The sequence below is a fragment of the Gopherus evgoodei genome, chromosome 1, assembly GCF_007399415.2.
Source record: "Gopherus evgoodei ecotype Sinaloan lineage chromosome 1, rGopEvg1_v1.p, whole genome shotgun sequence".
NCBI classification, from domain to species: domain Eukaryota; kingdom Metazoa; phylum Chordata; order Testudines; family Testudinidae; genus Gopherus; species Gopherus evgoodei.
In genome coordinates, this window is record NC_044322.1 from 58,566,917 (window position 1) to 58,583,845 (window position 16,929).

Consider the following 16,929-nt stretch of genomic DNA (forward strand, 5'->3'; position numbering starts at 1 on the left):
TTTAAAACATATTAATTTCAATTACAATGCAGAATAAAAGTGTAAAAGTGTACAGGGCTCACTTTATATTATTTTTATTATAAATATTTGCACTATGAAAATGATAAACAAATAATATTTTTGAATTCACCACATACAACTACTGTAGTGCAATCTCTTTATTGTGAAAGCGCACCTTGTAAATGTAGATTTTTTTTGTTACATAACTGCATTCAAAAACAAAACAATGTAAACCGTTAGAGCCTACAAGTCCACTCAGTCCTGCTTCTTGTACTGCCAAATGCTAAGAGAAAAAAGTTTGTTTACATTTATGGGAGATAATGGTGCCTGCTTCTTATTTACAATGGCACCTGAAAGTGAGAACAGACATTCACATGGCACTTTTGTAACTGGCAAAACAAGGTATTTATGTGCTGGACATGCTAAACATTCATATGCCCCTTCATGCTTTGGCCGCCATTCCAAAGGACATGATTCCATGCTGATGACGCTTGTTAAAATAATAACGTGTTAATTAAATTTTTGACTGAACTCCTTGGGGGAGAATTGTATGTCTGCTACTCTCTGTTTTAACTGCATTCTGTCATATATTTCACGTTATAGCAGTCTCAGATGATAACCTAGCATGTTGTTCCTTTTAAGAACACTTTCACTTCAGATTTGATAAAACACAAAGAAGGTACCAATGTGAGATTTCTAAAGATAATTTCTAAAGATAGCTACAGCACTTGACCCAAATTTTAAGAGTCTGAAGTGTCTTCCAAAATCTGATTGGGATGGGGTGTGGAGCATGCTTTCAGAAGTCTTAAAAGAGCAACACTCCAATGCGGAAACTGCAGAATCCAAACCACCAAAAAAAAATCAGCCCTCTTGTGGTGGCATCTGACTCAAATGATGAAAATGAACATGCACTGATCTGCACTACTTTGGATCATTATCGAGCAGAACCCATCATCAGCATGAACACACTTCCTTTGGAAGGGTGGTTGAAGCATGAAGGGACATATGAATCTTTAGCACATGTGGCGCATAAAAATCTTGCAATCCTGGCTACAACAGTGCCTTGAGAATGCCTGTTCTCACTTTCAGGTGACACTAAACAAGAAGCGAGCAGCATTATCTCCTGCAAATGTAAACAAACTTGTTTGTCTTAGCGATTGGCTGAAAGAGAAGTAGGACTGAGTGGACTTCTAGGCACTAATGTTTTAAATTGTTTTATTTTTGAATGAAGTTATTTTTTGTGCATAATTCTACATTAATAAGTTTAACTTTCATAATAAAAAGATTGTACTACAATACTTGTATTAAGTTAATTGAAAAATACTATTTCCATTATTTCTACAGTACAAATATTTAAAATAAAAATAAATATAAAGAGAGCACTGTACACTTTGTTTTGTGTTGTAATTCAAATAAATATATTTGAAAATGTGGAAAACATCCAAAATATTTATATAAATGGTATTCTTTTATTGTTTAATAGCATGATTAATCACACGATTAATTTTTTTAGTCACTTCACAGCCCTAAATATAATAGGAGTTAATGATTAAATTGCATCAATCATACATTGCTGTTGCAATGTTAGAATTACATTAGAACTGTAAGCAAACAATATGGGAACAGATCCTTAGCACAAGTAGGGACCATATGCAGCTATGACTGTTCATACCACATGAAGGTCTGCCCCATGAACCATCAGCAACAACATTTATAACGCTCAAAGGACAAATTTTAGTTTTACAGAAGAAATACAGCAGTGTAGATTTTGAATGCTCTATCATCATTTCCTTTGAGTTTCAGACCATTAATTATGTTTCCTTGATGATCAAAAATGGGCCAGGAGGAATAATGTATGGATCTGTGTTCTTATATGAAGAGTAAGTCCCAGAATATTTTGAAAGTATTGTCCTTTGTCTTTATCAACTGTTTAACATGGGAATCAGACTAGACTATGTGAAAACAATATATTTTTATTCTGTGTTCTTACAATACTACCCTTTTGTCTAGAAATGGCTAAGCAAAATTCTCCATCATTAGTTGAAGTTGTAAAACAAGTAGCAGAACAGCAACATTCACAAGCATCAGAAATAGAAAAAAGCAAAATAGTTCTTTCTCAATTACAGGTAAGATCTCATTTAGAATGTTGAATTTACAATGTAGTACAATAGACAAGAAAGTATTACTATGAATAAGGGAAGATGATATTTCTCTATTTTTCTGGGGTATCTTAATTCAAAGTTAAGGCAGTTAGTCCATTCTTAAAAACAATGAGGAGTTCGGTGGCACCTTAAAGACTAACAGATTTATTTGGGCATAAATTTATGTGGGTAAAAAACCCACTTCTTCAGATGCAAGTCTCCACAAAAGCTTTTGCCCAAATAAATCTGTTAGTCTTTAAGGTGCCATCAGACTTGTTGTTTTTGTGGATACAGACTAATGTAGAACTGATAAATGAAATTGTTTTCAATTGTTCACTTTATTAATGTAACTTCTGTTCACCATTCACTACACTTGCCTACACTGTAACTTCTGTTCCATATTGTAATTCAAACCCCATTTTAAAACACTCACTCCATTTTGTAAAACTTCCTCCAACCTTCATTTTTGCAAACCCTGCTGTAATCTTATTAGTTTAGTTTAGATGTGTGAATGAGGTATGTATGAATGATGGAATCAACCTCCAGCCCCAGCCTGTCCTGATGAGATAAAGTTCAAATACCAACGGCTGAAGACCTAGATAACAGCCCTAAACAAAGTAAGAAGCATCCACCCTAAAAAGAAAAGGACAACAGAACAACAGAAGGAAGATCAAAGCCAGGTCCAAGGCTGAAAGTCACGCCTGCAATTGATGGGTGATCAATCTAAACCCAGAGGCAGCGTGACACAGCAAGACCTATAGACTTTGAATCCAAACTAAAAGCCTATAAAAAAGAAGGGTGAGATGAGAGACTCTGGGTAACATTTTGCTGTCAAGATGGAAGAACATCGGTGCCTGCCTAACAGAGATCCAGGTCAGCCTTGTGCCCAGCTTTCCTGGCCCGTTAGCTGCCACAAGCTACAAACCCAAGCTGCAAAATCAAGCCATGAACTTAAGCTATCTTCAGGACTGGTAACTATGCAGCAGCTGCAGAACACCTGATGAATGTGGGTGTGTGTGTGTGTGAATGTGTGTATGTGTGTGTGTATAGGTATTAGGTATAATGTGAATGTGTGTGTGTGCGTGTGTGTATAGGTAATAGGTATAATGTGTGTGTATAAGAATTAAGATATTAGTTATTAGTCATAAATTGTTATCATAATAAATGTGGCATCTTTGTCTTGTCCCCTTTAATAAGATCCTGCTGGTTTTTACTGGTCTAATATAATTGGTATAACACTAACACAGCTACCCCTCTGATACTTAGTCCATTCTTAATTTACCTCGTTGTACTTAGGCTTTGTCAAAAATGTTATATGCCTAGGTCATTATGCTGCAGTTTTAACAGGAGTTTTATTCTTTTATTTTGCAAAAATTTAATTGAATGGCAAAAGCCAAAACATAAAACATAAGCTTAGGCCATTTTTTCATGGTGGATTGATTAAAAAAAATGAAGGGTTTGATAAAGAAAGGATAATAAGAGTTTAAAAATCACCCTATAAATTTTTCCACTGGATTGTGTCACTTTTTGGTATCCTTTTTCAAGAAACCTGTAATCCTTTGGTACATATGGGTTTTCACTGGATGGGGTGTGTCCTGCCTCAGCCTTCACTGCCGTGCGTGTAGGTTTTGTTTGGTAATATATTATATACTGGATGTATATAGCTATGGCTAAGATTGCATAATGGTTTCTGTTCTGATCCTTGCAAAAAACTTCCTTGGTTTTTTGAAACTCTCACTTTTTGGACTGAACTATTCAGCTTTGATTTCTATCTGAAAGTTATATTTTTAACATGGAGAGAGTAAAAAGGAAATACATTATTCCTGAGCTAAAAATATTCTTGCAACTATTTTTTGGAATAGTCCTACATATAAAACAACCAAGGTTTGAAATTCTGCATGAAAAATAATTCCTATTAGAGACCAGTGTACACTCTTCCTCCTGACAAAATCTGTTTTGATTTTTGACCAAGTTATGTGTATTGGGAAATCACATATTGAGTAGATTGTTTTCGCTGAGCTCAATGTGCACCTAAGGAAGATAGGTTTCAGAGTTGCATTTATGTTTAGAATAATAATAACAGGAGATGTACCTATCTCCTAGAACTGGAAGGGACCTTGAAAGGTCATTGAGTCCAGCTCCCTGCCTTTGCTCTCAGGACCAAGTACTGAGTTTTGCCCCAGATCCCTACGTGGCCCCCTTAAGACTGAAGTCACAACCCTGGGTTTAGCAGGCCAATGTTCAAACCACTGAGTTATCCCTCCCCCTCTGTAGTCTCTATTTGCAAAAAGAACAGGAGTACTTATGGCACCTTAGAGACTAACAAATTTATTTGAGCATAAGCTTTCGTGGGCTACAGCCCACTTCATTGGATGCATGCAGTGGAAAATACAGTAGGAAGAGATATATATATATGTATACACACAGAGAACATGAAACAATGGGCGTTACCATACACACTATAAGAAGATAGTTTCACAATCAGTGGCAAGTCACCCATACTGCTGAAATCATAAGGAGAATCACCACTGAGTGATGGGCTCCTGCGGTCTTTTTAAGGTGCATCAGTTAGGGGCCCCTTTATTATCTTATCAATCTACTATCTACCTTAGTAGCTCCCCTGCACCTTCCACAATTTGGAAGCTCTAAAGTTGCACAGGAGAGGAGTCCCCTCTTTTGGATCTTCTAAGGTCTGTGGAACAGTAGCTTCCTTCTTTAGACCTTCTTGGGCACATGACACAGGGATTACTTTCTGCAGACAATTTTTATGGCTCACCAGAGGGAACCTTGCTCTGGCATGCCATGAAAGCTTTTATCACCTGCAGGAGAGGTGCCTCCTCGCGCAGACTTCCTAAGGAGTGTGCAGCAGAATACTGAGATATTGTTACAGCAAATAGTTCTAGATTATAATATTTACACAGGTTATATGCAACTTTTGGGAAGCCGACAGAGCTTCAAAGTCCTGGACAATTACACTCATTCATTTTCTTTAGTTTTTTCGGTTTTTTAACCTAGAACATTCCATACAAAAGCTAGCACTAATGTTAAGGTTGAATAGTTATGAACTCAAAAGTCAGGAAACACCAAAATTAAGATTGCATGTACATCTCTAACTCTACTTCCTTATGTGTATTTCACAGAAAGCACATAAAACAGTCGTTTCTTCTCCAAAATTCAAGATCTTTGCCATTAGGACCTTTCACTTGTCTATCCTAGATGGCTGGTAGATCAGAGATGATGCCCAGTTTTATTCATAGATATTAAGATCAGGAGGCACCATTATCATCAGATAGGCTGATTTACTTAACAAAGGCCATAGAATTTCATCAGCTGATTCCCACATCAAGCCCATAAATCTGGCTGAGCTACAGCTTGATTTAAAGTGATAGAAAATCCACCACAGCCCTGGATAAGTTGTTCCAATGGATAATTACCCTCACTGTTAAATATTTTCAAATTATTTCTAGTCTGAATTTCCTTAGTTTCAGCTTCCAGCCATCAAATATCATTATGCCTTTGTCTGTTAAATGAAAGAGCCCTCTATTGTCAGAAATCTTCTCCCCATGTAGGTACTTACAGACCTTAATCAAGTCACCTCTTAACCTTCTCTTGGATTAATTAAACAGATCTCACTTCTTTAGACGCTCAGTGTGAGGCAGATTCTCCAGACCTTGAATCATTCTCACAGATCTTTTCTGAATCCTTTATTATTTTTCAACATCCTTTTTAAAATGTGAACACCAGAACTAGACACAGTATTCCAGTAATAGTCTCTCTAATGTTGTGTATGGTGTTAATACCCTGCTCCTACTTGATATTCCTCTGCCTATACATCTAAGAACCATATTTGCTCTCAGCATCTGCATTACAAGGTTAGTGTTTAGCTGGTTGTCCTCAGGACCCTTAAATCCATTCCTGAGCCTTCCAAAATACAGTCCATAGTCCTATTAACATGCCCTACATTCTTGGATCCTAAATGTATGACCATGCATTTAATTGTATTAAAACATTTTGATCAAGTAAGCCCAGTTTACCACAAAATTGAGATCTCTCTGTAGAGATCTCTCTGTAGAAATCTATCTTTATCATCATTTATGTCTCCACCATTTATTGTGTCATCAACAAACTTTACCTGTGATGATTTTATATTTTCTTCCAGATTACTGATAAAGAGATTAAATAGCATTGGGCCCAAAGCTGATCCCTGTTGTATCTCATTAGAGATGAGTCATTGGATGATAATTCATCATTTACAACTACATTTTAGATGAATCACTTAGCCAGTTTTTGATCAATTTAATATATGATTTTGTATATTGCTATTTTTTCCCCTCAGAATGTCAGGTGGTACTAAGTCAAATATCTTCTAAAAGTCCTGGAGATCACAAGATTTAGGCTTATCTAGACTAGGAAAAAGTGGTTGATGCTAGGAAAATCTTAGTTAACTTAAATTGAAAGGAACTAAGGACCATCACTACCTCCCACTGCAAGTGAAAGGCATACTTCCTTGACCTAAAATAAACACATAGCAGTACATACATTTTTACAAAACTCCATACCTAAACAATAAACCTTACACTGCACATGCAATTCTCCCCCTTGGGAGAACATGAGAAAGAGAGAACAAACTTCACCTGACAGATGTTATTCATGTCACTTAATGTATTATTGGAAGGCACTCAGATATTACGGTGATAAGAGCAGTGTAAGAACCCAGATCGAATTGAGTTAGTTAAACCCAATTAACTTAGCCACTTTTCCTAATATAGATGCAGAGCAACACCTTTACCTTCGTTCTAGTCTGTTGTCTCTTGATTTTACCTCACATCTGCAATAGGAAAAGCAGTCAAGTTTAGTTTGGCCTAAACTCCTAGTTTAGATAAAACATTAGGGAGACTGATACGGTTGGGATCTCTGACACATCCCACTATACATCATCTGAATATGAAGAAGCTGAACCCATTTGAAAGATAACAAATTTCATGTACGCTTATCTTTAAGACCAACCCAATAAAACCTCAGAAATCATCACCTATCATATCTCTTGATGATGATCTTAGGAAATGGAACTCTAGTGATATATTCTATTCAAACTATTTTTAAGTTGCATAGATTTCTTTATTGTGTGTTCTGTATTAAATGAAAAGAACGAATTCTGTTAACTAAATGTAGATAATATTGTTTAAATAGCTTGCTACTATACTCCCAAACATTGGCTTTCCACTGATAGGAGAATATTACAATATTTTACAGGCTGAGCTTCAAGAACTTGAAAAACAAATGGAGTCTACTTTATTAGAAACAAAGGCAACAGAAAGGCAAATTCATCAGCAAGATGATGACATAGAAACTACAAAATATCACTGTGAAAGTCTGGAGTCCCAAGTGAGATCCCTGTATGCTGAAAAGATAAAGCTGAAACTTGACATGGAAGCAGCACAAGAAGAATTTGAGATGATGCTTGCAAGAAATGGTGCATATCATGAGAAAATAATGGCTCATAAAAAGCTTTATTGGGAAGCAGAAAGCAAAATGCCAGTTATGCTCGAACTTGCTAAAAAACAAGACATGGTTAAAGAGCTAAAGACAAAGAAAGAAGAATTAATGAATGACCTCCAGAATCCTGAAGGACAAGTTATAAAACAAGTGCAGGTCAGATGTTTCTGTTTCTAGATACTTTTCCTATTGTGTACAAAAATATGTTATAATTTTAAATAATAATCTGGTCTACGTTTGCAGTGCTTGCTATGGTGTGAAGAAATGTGTAATATCTGGGTTCATTGCCCAAGCTAGATTGAGTAAATGGTGATCTTAGTTTACAGTAAAAATGGTACCAGCAACTATTTGTGATGTTTGATTCCAAAAGCTAAGTTCACCTGATATAACAACATTAACTTGGCTGTGAAAAACTACAGTGCGGTCAGCTAAAATGCATCAGTTGTTTCCACTGTTATTTGTAGGATACTGCAAGGTCTTTGATAAACCTACATATACACTTTTCAGAACACATACTGTATATCCCTGTAAAGGTTACTACATTACCACTGTCCGCAAACAGCGCAGTGCTTAGTTGATAACAAATTGTACTTGAGCTATGTGAGAACAGAAGGTGAAGGGGTGAAAAAAGATGACAGAAGAAGGGAGAAGGAGAAAAAACATCAATTTTGATATGTATAATCTCTAGCATGTGTGTGTGTATGCGTGTAATTTTAATGCTTTATTAAATCTGTAAAAGTTAAAGCAGTCTGAGCTGCAAAAATGTACAGCTATAGAGGAAAACTAAGTAACTGCATATTTGAAATTGTCTCAGAATCACAGAGTGTAATTCTGATGTACCTTACACTGGCGTAAATCGGAAGTAACTCCACTGGAGAATGGAGTTACACTATTATAATAGTAATGTGAGATTAGATTAAACCTACAGCTCTCAGACTGAAAAAAACAAATTATCATAATAAACCAAGTCTTGCAACAAGATTAATGGACAAAATTAAGGCTTGACATGGGAAGGTTATGTCTCATACTGACTACAATGGCGGTTGCACTTGCTTATGTAAGGGCTAAGTTTGTTCAGGGTTTAGTGTCTCTTTCTTACATAAATGGCATTGAACTTTTACAATTGTTCAAATATGCCATAATCTGTACTTTTCCCCCACTCAGATCTATAGTGGGAAAAGTGTATATTACATAAGTGATCAAGTGATTATATGCACTATAGCTTAGAATTTAAGGTTTATGTAAATATATAGAGACATCTATATTCACATCTGGTGCTATAAAGAGGAACATGGAAGACATGCTGTCTTTTTGCTGCTTGGAAACTCAATTAATTGTTCTGCGTTCATTCTGTGGCTTGTGACTGCATATACTTTAAATTCCATGTGGCTTTTTTATTGTAAAATGTAGAATGAAGGTTTTATCTTGTTGTAATCCCCTCTTTCTTCTCTGAGAATGAACTCTGTATAGAAACCAGCCTTTTTATTAGAAAACATGTAGTTATGTAGGGGACATTGCTATTTGAGCATTATCATAGAAAATTACAATAGATGAATTATGATTTATTAGGTGTAAATCCATCTACAAATGTGACCCTTCTACCAGGTGGAGTCGGCAGCAAGAAGGGCCAAGTTCACTATTGAGGGGTTTATCTTAATGCTATAAAACAGAACTGGCTTGAGCCCCGCCCCCAGTAATCTGGGAAAATTGAACACCACCTCCACGCGCCTTTGAGAGGCAATACGTGTGCACTCACAAGCACTGAATCTATGTATAACCAACAAGAACTTTTATTAAAAGGGAAAAGGAAACAAACATTAGTTCGGGAAAACACCATGACCATATTCAAAAGCAAGTGTTCATGTGATCACCTCACCCCAGAGTACGCTGGGCAGCGTCCTTCGCCCCAGGTTCTCACCTGACAGTGTGAAAGTCCCACAAACAAGTATTCCTTTAACAAGCCACTCCCCTCTCCCTCCACTGCACCCCACTTGCAGTTGCTGTCCTTGGTCAGCAAAGACCTAGGGCCATAGCCGCTGCAATTGGCTCACAGTTGCCACCATTCGCTCTGTATCCCTGCCTGCTGCCATCACTGCACTGCCGTTCGCTCTACCCCCGTTGGCCGCTATACCATCACTTTCTCTGCTGCCACCTGTAGCTCTTCTGTAACCTCTGTGACACCGTGTCTTGAGGTCCCACCACCTAACCCAGCTCTCAGTGATTTCAGCAATTCATGGGGAATCTCACAGCCTTTGCAGGCTGTTTTGCTGAAATGCTGCCCCACAGCAGGTCTAAGAGCAGGTCTACACTTAAAATGCTGCATGGGCATAACTGTGCCACTGTAGTGTAGACCTGGCCTAAGGATTAGCATTTAGAACTGGTTTTCAGAGACTTCAGCTATAGTGATCGCTTAAAAAAATCAAAAGATTCTCAACTGAATTTAATGAGCTCTGTCTTTAAAAAATGGGGAGGGGCGTATCAAATAGTATCTAAGACATTTAGAAAGAACCCACACCACCAAGTAAGAACAGGAACAGGAACAGCCACAGCCCCCGCCCCTGCTCCCCTTTCATTAAGATTTAGCATCCCTTTCCACTGCTTAGCAAGTGCAGTTCAGTTGAGGTGACCCTCTCAATCAGCACGTGTTGAGCACAGTTCTGCTGCCCTTTACTGTAAAAATAACATTTATTTACCCCTGCACTCAATGCTAAAGTGATTTGTAACCCAACACCAGCCAAAATTGATCACTTTGGCAACACAGTTTGTCTGCTGAATTCTGAGGCAGAGTAGGTGTGTTCATGGAAATACAGTGGGGTCCTCAAGTCTTTTTCCCCCAGCTCATCACTTGATGTCAGGGGAGAGCTCATTCCCTGCTTACACTTTGATAAACACAATAGCCATAATTCCATTAGCATTAGATTTCACATGGGAGGAGAATGTAGTTCACATATTACACACATTATTCCCCATGACTGAATTTTTAAAGTTGACTATTAGTCTCGTATATATACACACTTCTAAATACTTTTTTTTTAAAGTTATGTGTGCAATAGTGTGCTAGAGACATTCAAATTGTTGCATCCCTGTAGCTGTAGTCCTGTCCCTGAGCAATATTACTGTTTAGTTTTTGTAACTACATCAATACATATGATTTGCTAGATAGGCAGGAAGTTTATTTAAGTCAAACTTTTAAACTGTTGAACTTATTTCTTTAGCTAAAGTCAATGCTTATGCAAACAGATTGTTAAAATGACATTACAGAAGGTAAACCATTCATATTAGAGTTATCTTTGTTTTACAAATGGGGGTTGGGATTTTTTTTGTTTTTAATTCCCACTTGTATCTTCAGGAAGAAATTACACATTTAATAGAGGAAGTTACTATAGTAAAAGAGTCTATCAATGAAAAGAAAAAATTGCTTGAAGAAGAGAAAAAAGTGCATGCTAAGCTTAGAAAAGAGATTGAGGTAAGGTTTAGAGTTATTTGACTAGAATATAATTACAGTCATATGACAGAACATACATATTGTAGTTGAAGTTGTAAAATATTTTACTAAACAGGTTGCTACATATCCAAGCATATACATTAACCAATGATAACACCATTAGACTCAAATCCTGAAGAATATTTAATATTGGTAGAACTCATCTAACCTTGAGAGCAGATATTCGAATTTTTGAGAGCATGGGAAAAATTTTAGTCATCAGCATTTTCCTCCACAACATTCTAGGAAGGAATTCAGCCATGAGATCTTAGAATAATGTCAATCACTTCTCCTTTGCCTTCTTCTGAAAGCGAATGAAGAGATTGCTGAACTTGTAACACTTGTTGTTTCTAAAAGTTGCTCTTTATAGGTGTCAAGTTTAAGATGTTTGGGGAAAGGAAGTAATACTGGGAATTTTAAGAAAGAGTCTGCAATGGGATAGTATGCACAATTTACCTAAAACAGATTACTAATTGTTTCTGTCTTGACTGTTCGTTGCTTTCCTGTGGTACCTGATATCTAACCAATGGATGAATCAATTGCACCAAGAAAATGGCCTTCCTGAGCACGTTCAAAATATGAGCTGGCTGTAAAGTACAGAGAGCACAACTACTCCTAATTTGCTATTTGCCCAGACAGTATTATTAATCGATATGAAGTGATCTGTTTAAATAGTTGAGTGATATTCAAAAGTACATCTGAGAGGTGTTGAGCCTCAGACTTTCATATCCTTTGTCTTGTTAGGCAAATTAAATGCCATAAAGTGTAACGATCGGATTCAAAGCCTGATGATATAAAGGTTTTGAACAGATTTGAGACTAGCGCAATAGAGCACTACAATATGGAAGGGAGAGAGGGGAATTTTTTTCAGATTACAAGGAACAGGAGAAAATTCTTAAACTAAAAACTAAAATACAATCATTTTAAGATCCTAGGTCAACTCTCTGTTCTTCAGCATCTGAAAACAGACTTTATTATCATGACAAAATCCATCTGAGAAAGATAGAGGAGGAGTTTTAGGTCATCTGAAAGCACTTTGTAAGACATTAGGTTATCAGAATAAATGTAATTAATGCCCTTTATACTCCAATCAGTTAATACCTAATTTATGACTGTTGTGGGCTAAAGATTAACTTTGATCCTGGGGTTACTTTCCATTTTCTTTAAGTTGTTTGGACTGTGAGCTCTGTAGGTCTCAGAGGAAAGGGGAATCTGAAAAAAACAAACAAATAAACAAAAAACCCCTCTAAAACACAAAGCACACACACACACCCTTTGAGGGTATCCTTTTTTTTTTTTTTTTTTGTAAAAAGCCGAGAAAGTTTCACAAGGCAAATGCCTTGGTCTATGAGGTGTTTGGATGGAAAACTCCTAGGCCAAAGTCAGCAAAGCATTTGGTTGGTTGTCTGATATGAATATTGGAGACTATGAAGAGATCATCTAACTCAGGCATTCCCAAGCTTCATTGCACCGTGAGCACCTTCTGATAACAAAGTTACTACATAACCCCAGAAGGGGGCCGCAGTCTAGGAGCCGGTGCCCTGGGTGGGGTGGAGACGGGGCCACAGCCTGAGCCCTGTCACCCCAGGTGGCGCTGGAGCTAGGGCTTCAGCTTCGGCGTTGGGTCACTGCATGTCTAATGCTGGCCCTGGCGACCCCATTAAAATAGGGCCATGACCCACTTTGGGGTCCTGACCCACAGTTTGAAACCCACTGATCTAACTTATTTCTCTAGTAAGCTAAGTTACAGTCAAATCCAGTTTTTGAGGAATGAAAAAGTATCTTCATCCGCTGCTCTTTGTATCATCTGTAGTCTTTTCTGTACAAATTAACGTTTGCCAAAGCAGTGCAGCTTTCCTGACCTTACAGCCCTGCCAGCTACATTAGTCTGAATCTTTGTGTTTCATGTGTTACCTGCAAAAAGCCCTCAGATATATTTTATTCTATTTTATTAGGTACAGAATAAAAGATGTGATGCTATTCTAAAACGTTTGCATTGTCAACTGAACAAACTCCAGTTGAACAGAAGACAGTGGCACTGGAACATTCAACAGATGGAAAAAAAGGCAGCTGAACTAAGAAAGTGTCTTGGAGTAACAGAGTGATATATAGTACAGTACAATACAATGCTCAGCCATTTATAATATATGTCATCCTTTATATATAACAGGTGGTTGTTGGAAATAATCCCTTGAACCTTGGACTAAGGATGAGTGATTTTTCCCGCTCCTGCTCTGTGCTCTAGAATACTTTGTGTCCTGTGCCAACTTTAATGGCCTAAAGCAAAGTTCTCTTTTGTTCATAGGGCCAATGACTTCTCAGGAAGGAATTTATTACAATTCCCAGATTGCCTTCAAAAACATCTGCCAACATTTGAAAATCCCTTAAGACCATATAAATTTGGAAAGTTCCTTTTTGTTTGGTTGGATTTTTTTGATTTTTTTTTTTTAGATCAAGTTCTGCGTTGTTTTTCACTCTGGGAAATTTATGAGGAGGATAATTGCATTTAATGAGATACAAAAGCTTCAGATCTTTCATGCACAACTCTAATCAGTGCAGTGTACTAAGTAACTCTGAGCTCTCTGGTAGTATTTTGCCATGTGGAAGAGTCAGCTGTGCAAGATACTATAGCATTCCTGCTCTCCGTGTGCCAGGATTCCCCTCGCCCTAGAACAAGTGTGTGGGAGAGAAAGAAGACATACATATCTTTTCTGCTTGCTTACCATGAAAGGGCCTGGGACAATCATGGTTTAAGAATTGCACCTCCTAAAACAATCGCTCCCAGAGCTCCTGGTAAGGCTGTGCAGGACTACACTACCACTTATTCAGAGTTGTGGCTAAGTGCCACAGTCTAACCCTATGGAGGCTAAAGCAAATTAATTCTAGTAAATAAAGATAGAGACCAGTTTTGTTTGAAACATACAGATGTATGTTTTCTGGGGTTCGGTGATGCAAGGAATGTAAAAAGTAAAATGGCAGTTTAGAATAACATGATGCTGCAAATTCCTCCATCCTTCTGAACCAGTTCCTATGTTAGGGCCTGAGACTATTCCTATTGGCACCAATGAGAAAACTTGAATTCAGATAGACTAGGGTCAGACCCTTGTGATGCGCTGTTGATCTATGTCACAATGAAATAAGAGGGAGACAACATGGTATGATGGCCTTTTCCCTGGCAAACAAATAAACAAACAAACCCAAACATTATTTAAACTGTAATTTTTTAAAAGTCAGCTTTGTGCAGACTTTTTTATTGCTCTGGACAATAGAAAATGTGGAAGTTCAGCACAACATTACCAAGTTTTCTCAGTTCATTTTTTTCTTGGCGGTACTGAGTTTTTATTTTTACAGAACTGGTCACTTGTTTGTCTCGTACTTCAATTAACTTTCTGTGCTCAAAGTCAAAGCTTCAGAGGAACACACAGCATTGTAATTACAAGATTTAAGTCATGCATTTCCCCAAGACTTTTGGGAAAGAAAAATGAACACCAAATCACCATTTATTTGAAACTTCATGTCAGAACCTTAGTGAATAACCAGTTTCTCTGCATAATAATGTTTCTCTGCATGATTTGTATTGTTTTGTGCTTTGCATTTCTGGAATTTGTATTCATTGTTTATTCTTATAGTTTAGATGACAATTCACTCTTGAGCCAATCAATAATATTCATATTTATTCCAGAAAGTATTTAATATTGTGTTTGATGAGGTATTGGTTTATGTAATTTACATTTGCCTTTAAACATATGTGCATGTATTTGAGCAAGCTGAATATTTATGTTTTACTTAGTTTCTTTTTATTAAACTGTCTAGATACTGTCAGTTTTAGGAAGCTAAAATTAAATGCATTATTAGTGTTTTAATTACTATTTTATTCTTAGTAATAAAGTTCATATAAACGTCTATATATTTTAAAGAGTATGTGTTTTCCTTCATATAAACTGATTTGTACCCATCACAATGAATCTCAAAGGGTCACTATCACTTGTTTAGTCCCCAAAATTTGCCTGCCTTAGATAAAGGTAAATTCCCTATGCAGTAATCCACCTAGACACATTTTTAACACAATAACCTAAAATTGTAAAGCCCTATATCCTACTGCAATTGCCTGAGATGAATAATTTGCTGAGTTAAAATAAATTCACACAGTTTGATTTTAAAAGAAGACAAAGAAACATTACTTAAAGCAACACCATCCACTCCAGAGTCCCGGGAATGTTTCCAGTATAAGTCTCTGCTCCTTGTTAGCCCAGGGGATTGGTGTTCTCCTTTCTGTGATGGCAGAGGCTTTTTTGCCTGCCAGACTTCTCTCTGGGCACTGGCAAACTCAACAGTCTGTTCCCTTCCCAGGTAACCCAAGCTGGGTAGAGTTCCCTTTTTTTAACTCCTCCTCCAGGCCCTGATTTGCAGATGCAGAAGGGTGGGGCCACTCCAAGCAAAAGCAACTCCCTAACCCTTTGCATGCTGGTGGAGGGTCTGTATACCGCATCAGGGCATCCATTCTTGATTTGAGGACAATAAGAGATGGAGAATCCAACACTTCCCTTGGCGATTTGTTCCAATGGTTAATCATACTCACAGTTACATTTTTTTTTCTTTATTTCTAATTTGAATGTGTCTGGTTTTCACTGCCAGCCACTGCTTCTTGCTATGCCATTAGGACTGAAGAACCCTATCATACCTGGTATTTTCTCCCCAGGAAGGTACCTATACACTGTACTCCAGTTGCTTTTAACTCTTATTTGATAAACTGAACAGACTGAGCTCTTTAAGCATCTCATTGTAAGGTGTTTTCTCCAGCCCTCAGAGAGTTTGTAAGGCTTGTTTCTGACCCATCTCCAGTTTTTCAAAATCTTTTTTAAAATGTGAGCACCAGGACTGAACACCGTATTCCATTGTCAGTGTCACCACTGCCATAAAATCATCTGCCTACTCTACTCACTACTCCCCTCTTTAGACAGCCAAGGATTGCATTAGCCCTCTGCTCACGTTCAGTTGCTTGTCCACTATGACTCCTAAATTCTTTTCAGTCGCTTGTTTCCAGGATACAGTCCCCTTGCATTCTGTTTACCTAGATGTAGGACCTTCAAATTGGCAGTATTAAAATGCATTTTTGTTTGAGTGGGCCCAGCCTACCTAGTGATCCAAATCAATCTGTATGGCTGCTTTGTTCTCATCATTATTTACCACTCCATCCATCTGTGTCTCATCACAGATGTAACGAGCAGCGATTTCTTATTGATAGCCAGGTAATTGATAAAAACGTTAAATCACATTTGGCCTAGTACTGATGCCTGTGGAATGCCACTAGAAAACCCTCTATCTGAACATCACTTCCCAGAGTTAGCCAGGTCTCAGTCTATTTAATGCTTTATCCATATTGCATAGCGCTAAGTTTTTAATCAGAATGTTGTACAGTACTAAGTCAAACATCTTCCCAAACCTAAGTGTATTACAGCTACTCAGTTACCGTTATCATATGGTACAGACAATAAAATTCTCCATTATTGTGACTACTCTTCACAGCCCTTGCTAAATGCTGCAATTGTAGGCTTGGATCATGCAAACAGTTAAGCATGTGCTTAACTTTCCTACTGTGAGTGGCCCCATTGATTTCATTCCATTTCCTTACAGTGCTGACTGCTCACTGAAGATTTATTGAGTCCATTGAAATTTGTGTTTAACAGGAGTTTAAGGCTCTCAAGACTTCAGACCAGGTGTTAAGCTCTTTGGAGGAATAGGCCCACCTTGCTGAGACCAAGAATTAACTTCTTATTAAGTGTAATTCTGTTTTACATAATATTTTTA

General features: G+C 37.4%; 1 protein-coding gene across 1 annotated transcript; it reads left to right on the top strand.

The window, feature by feature from the left end:
• The first annotated feature begins 2,012 nt into the window (after window positions 1–2,012).
• CCDC122 (coiled-coil domain containing 122) lies at window positions 2,013–13,226 on the top strand. Its single transcript, XM_030551261.1, has 4 exons — window positions 2,013–2,126; window positions 7,395–7,793; window positions 10,987–11,103; window positions 13,077–13,226. Exons 1-4 carry the CDS (start codon window positions 2,013–2,015, stop codon window positions 13,224–13,226), a joined length of 780 nt encoding a protein of 259 aa, XP_030407121.1.
• The last annotated feature ends 3,703 nt before the right edge of the window (window positions 13,227–16,929 follow it).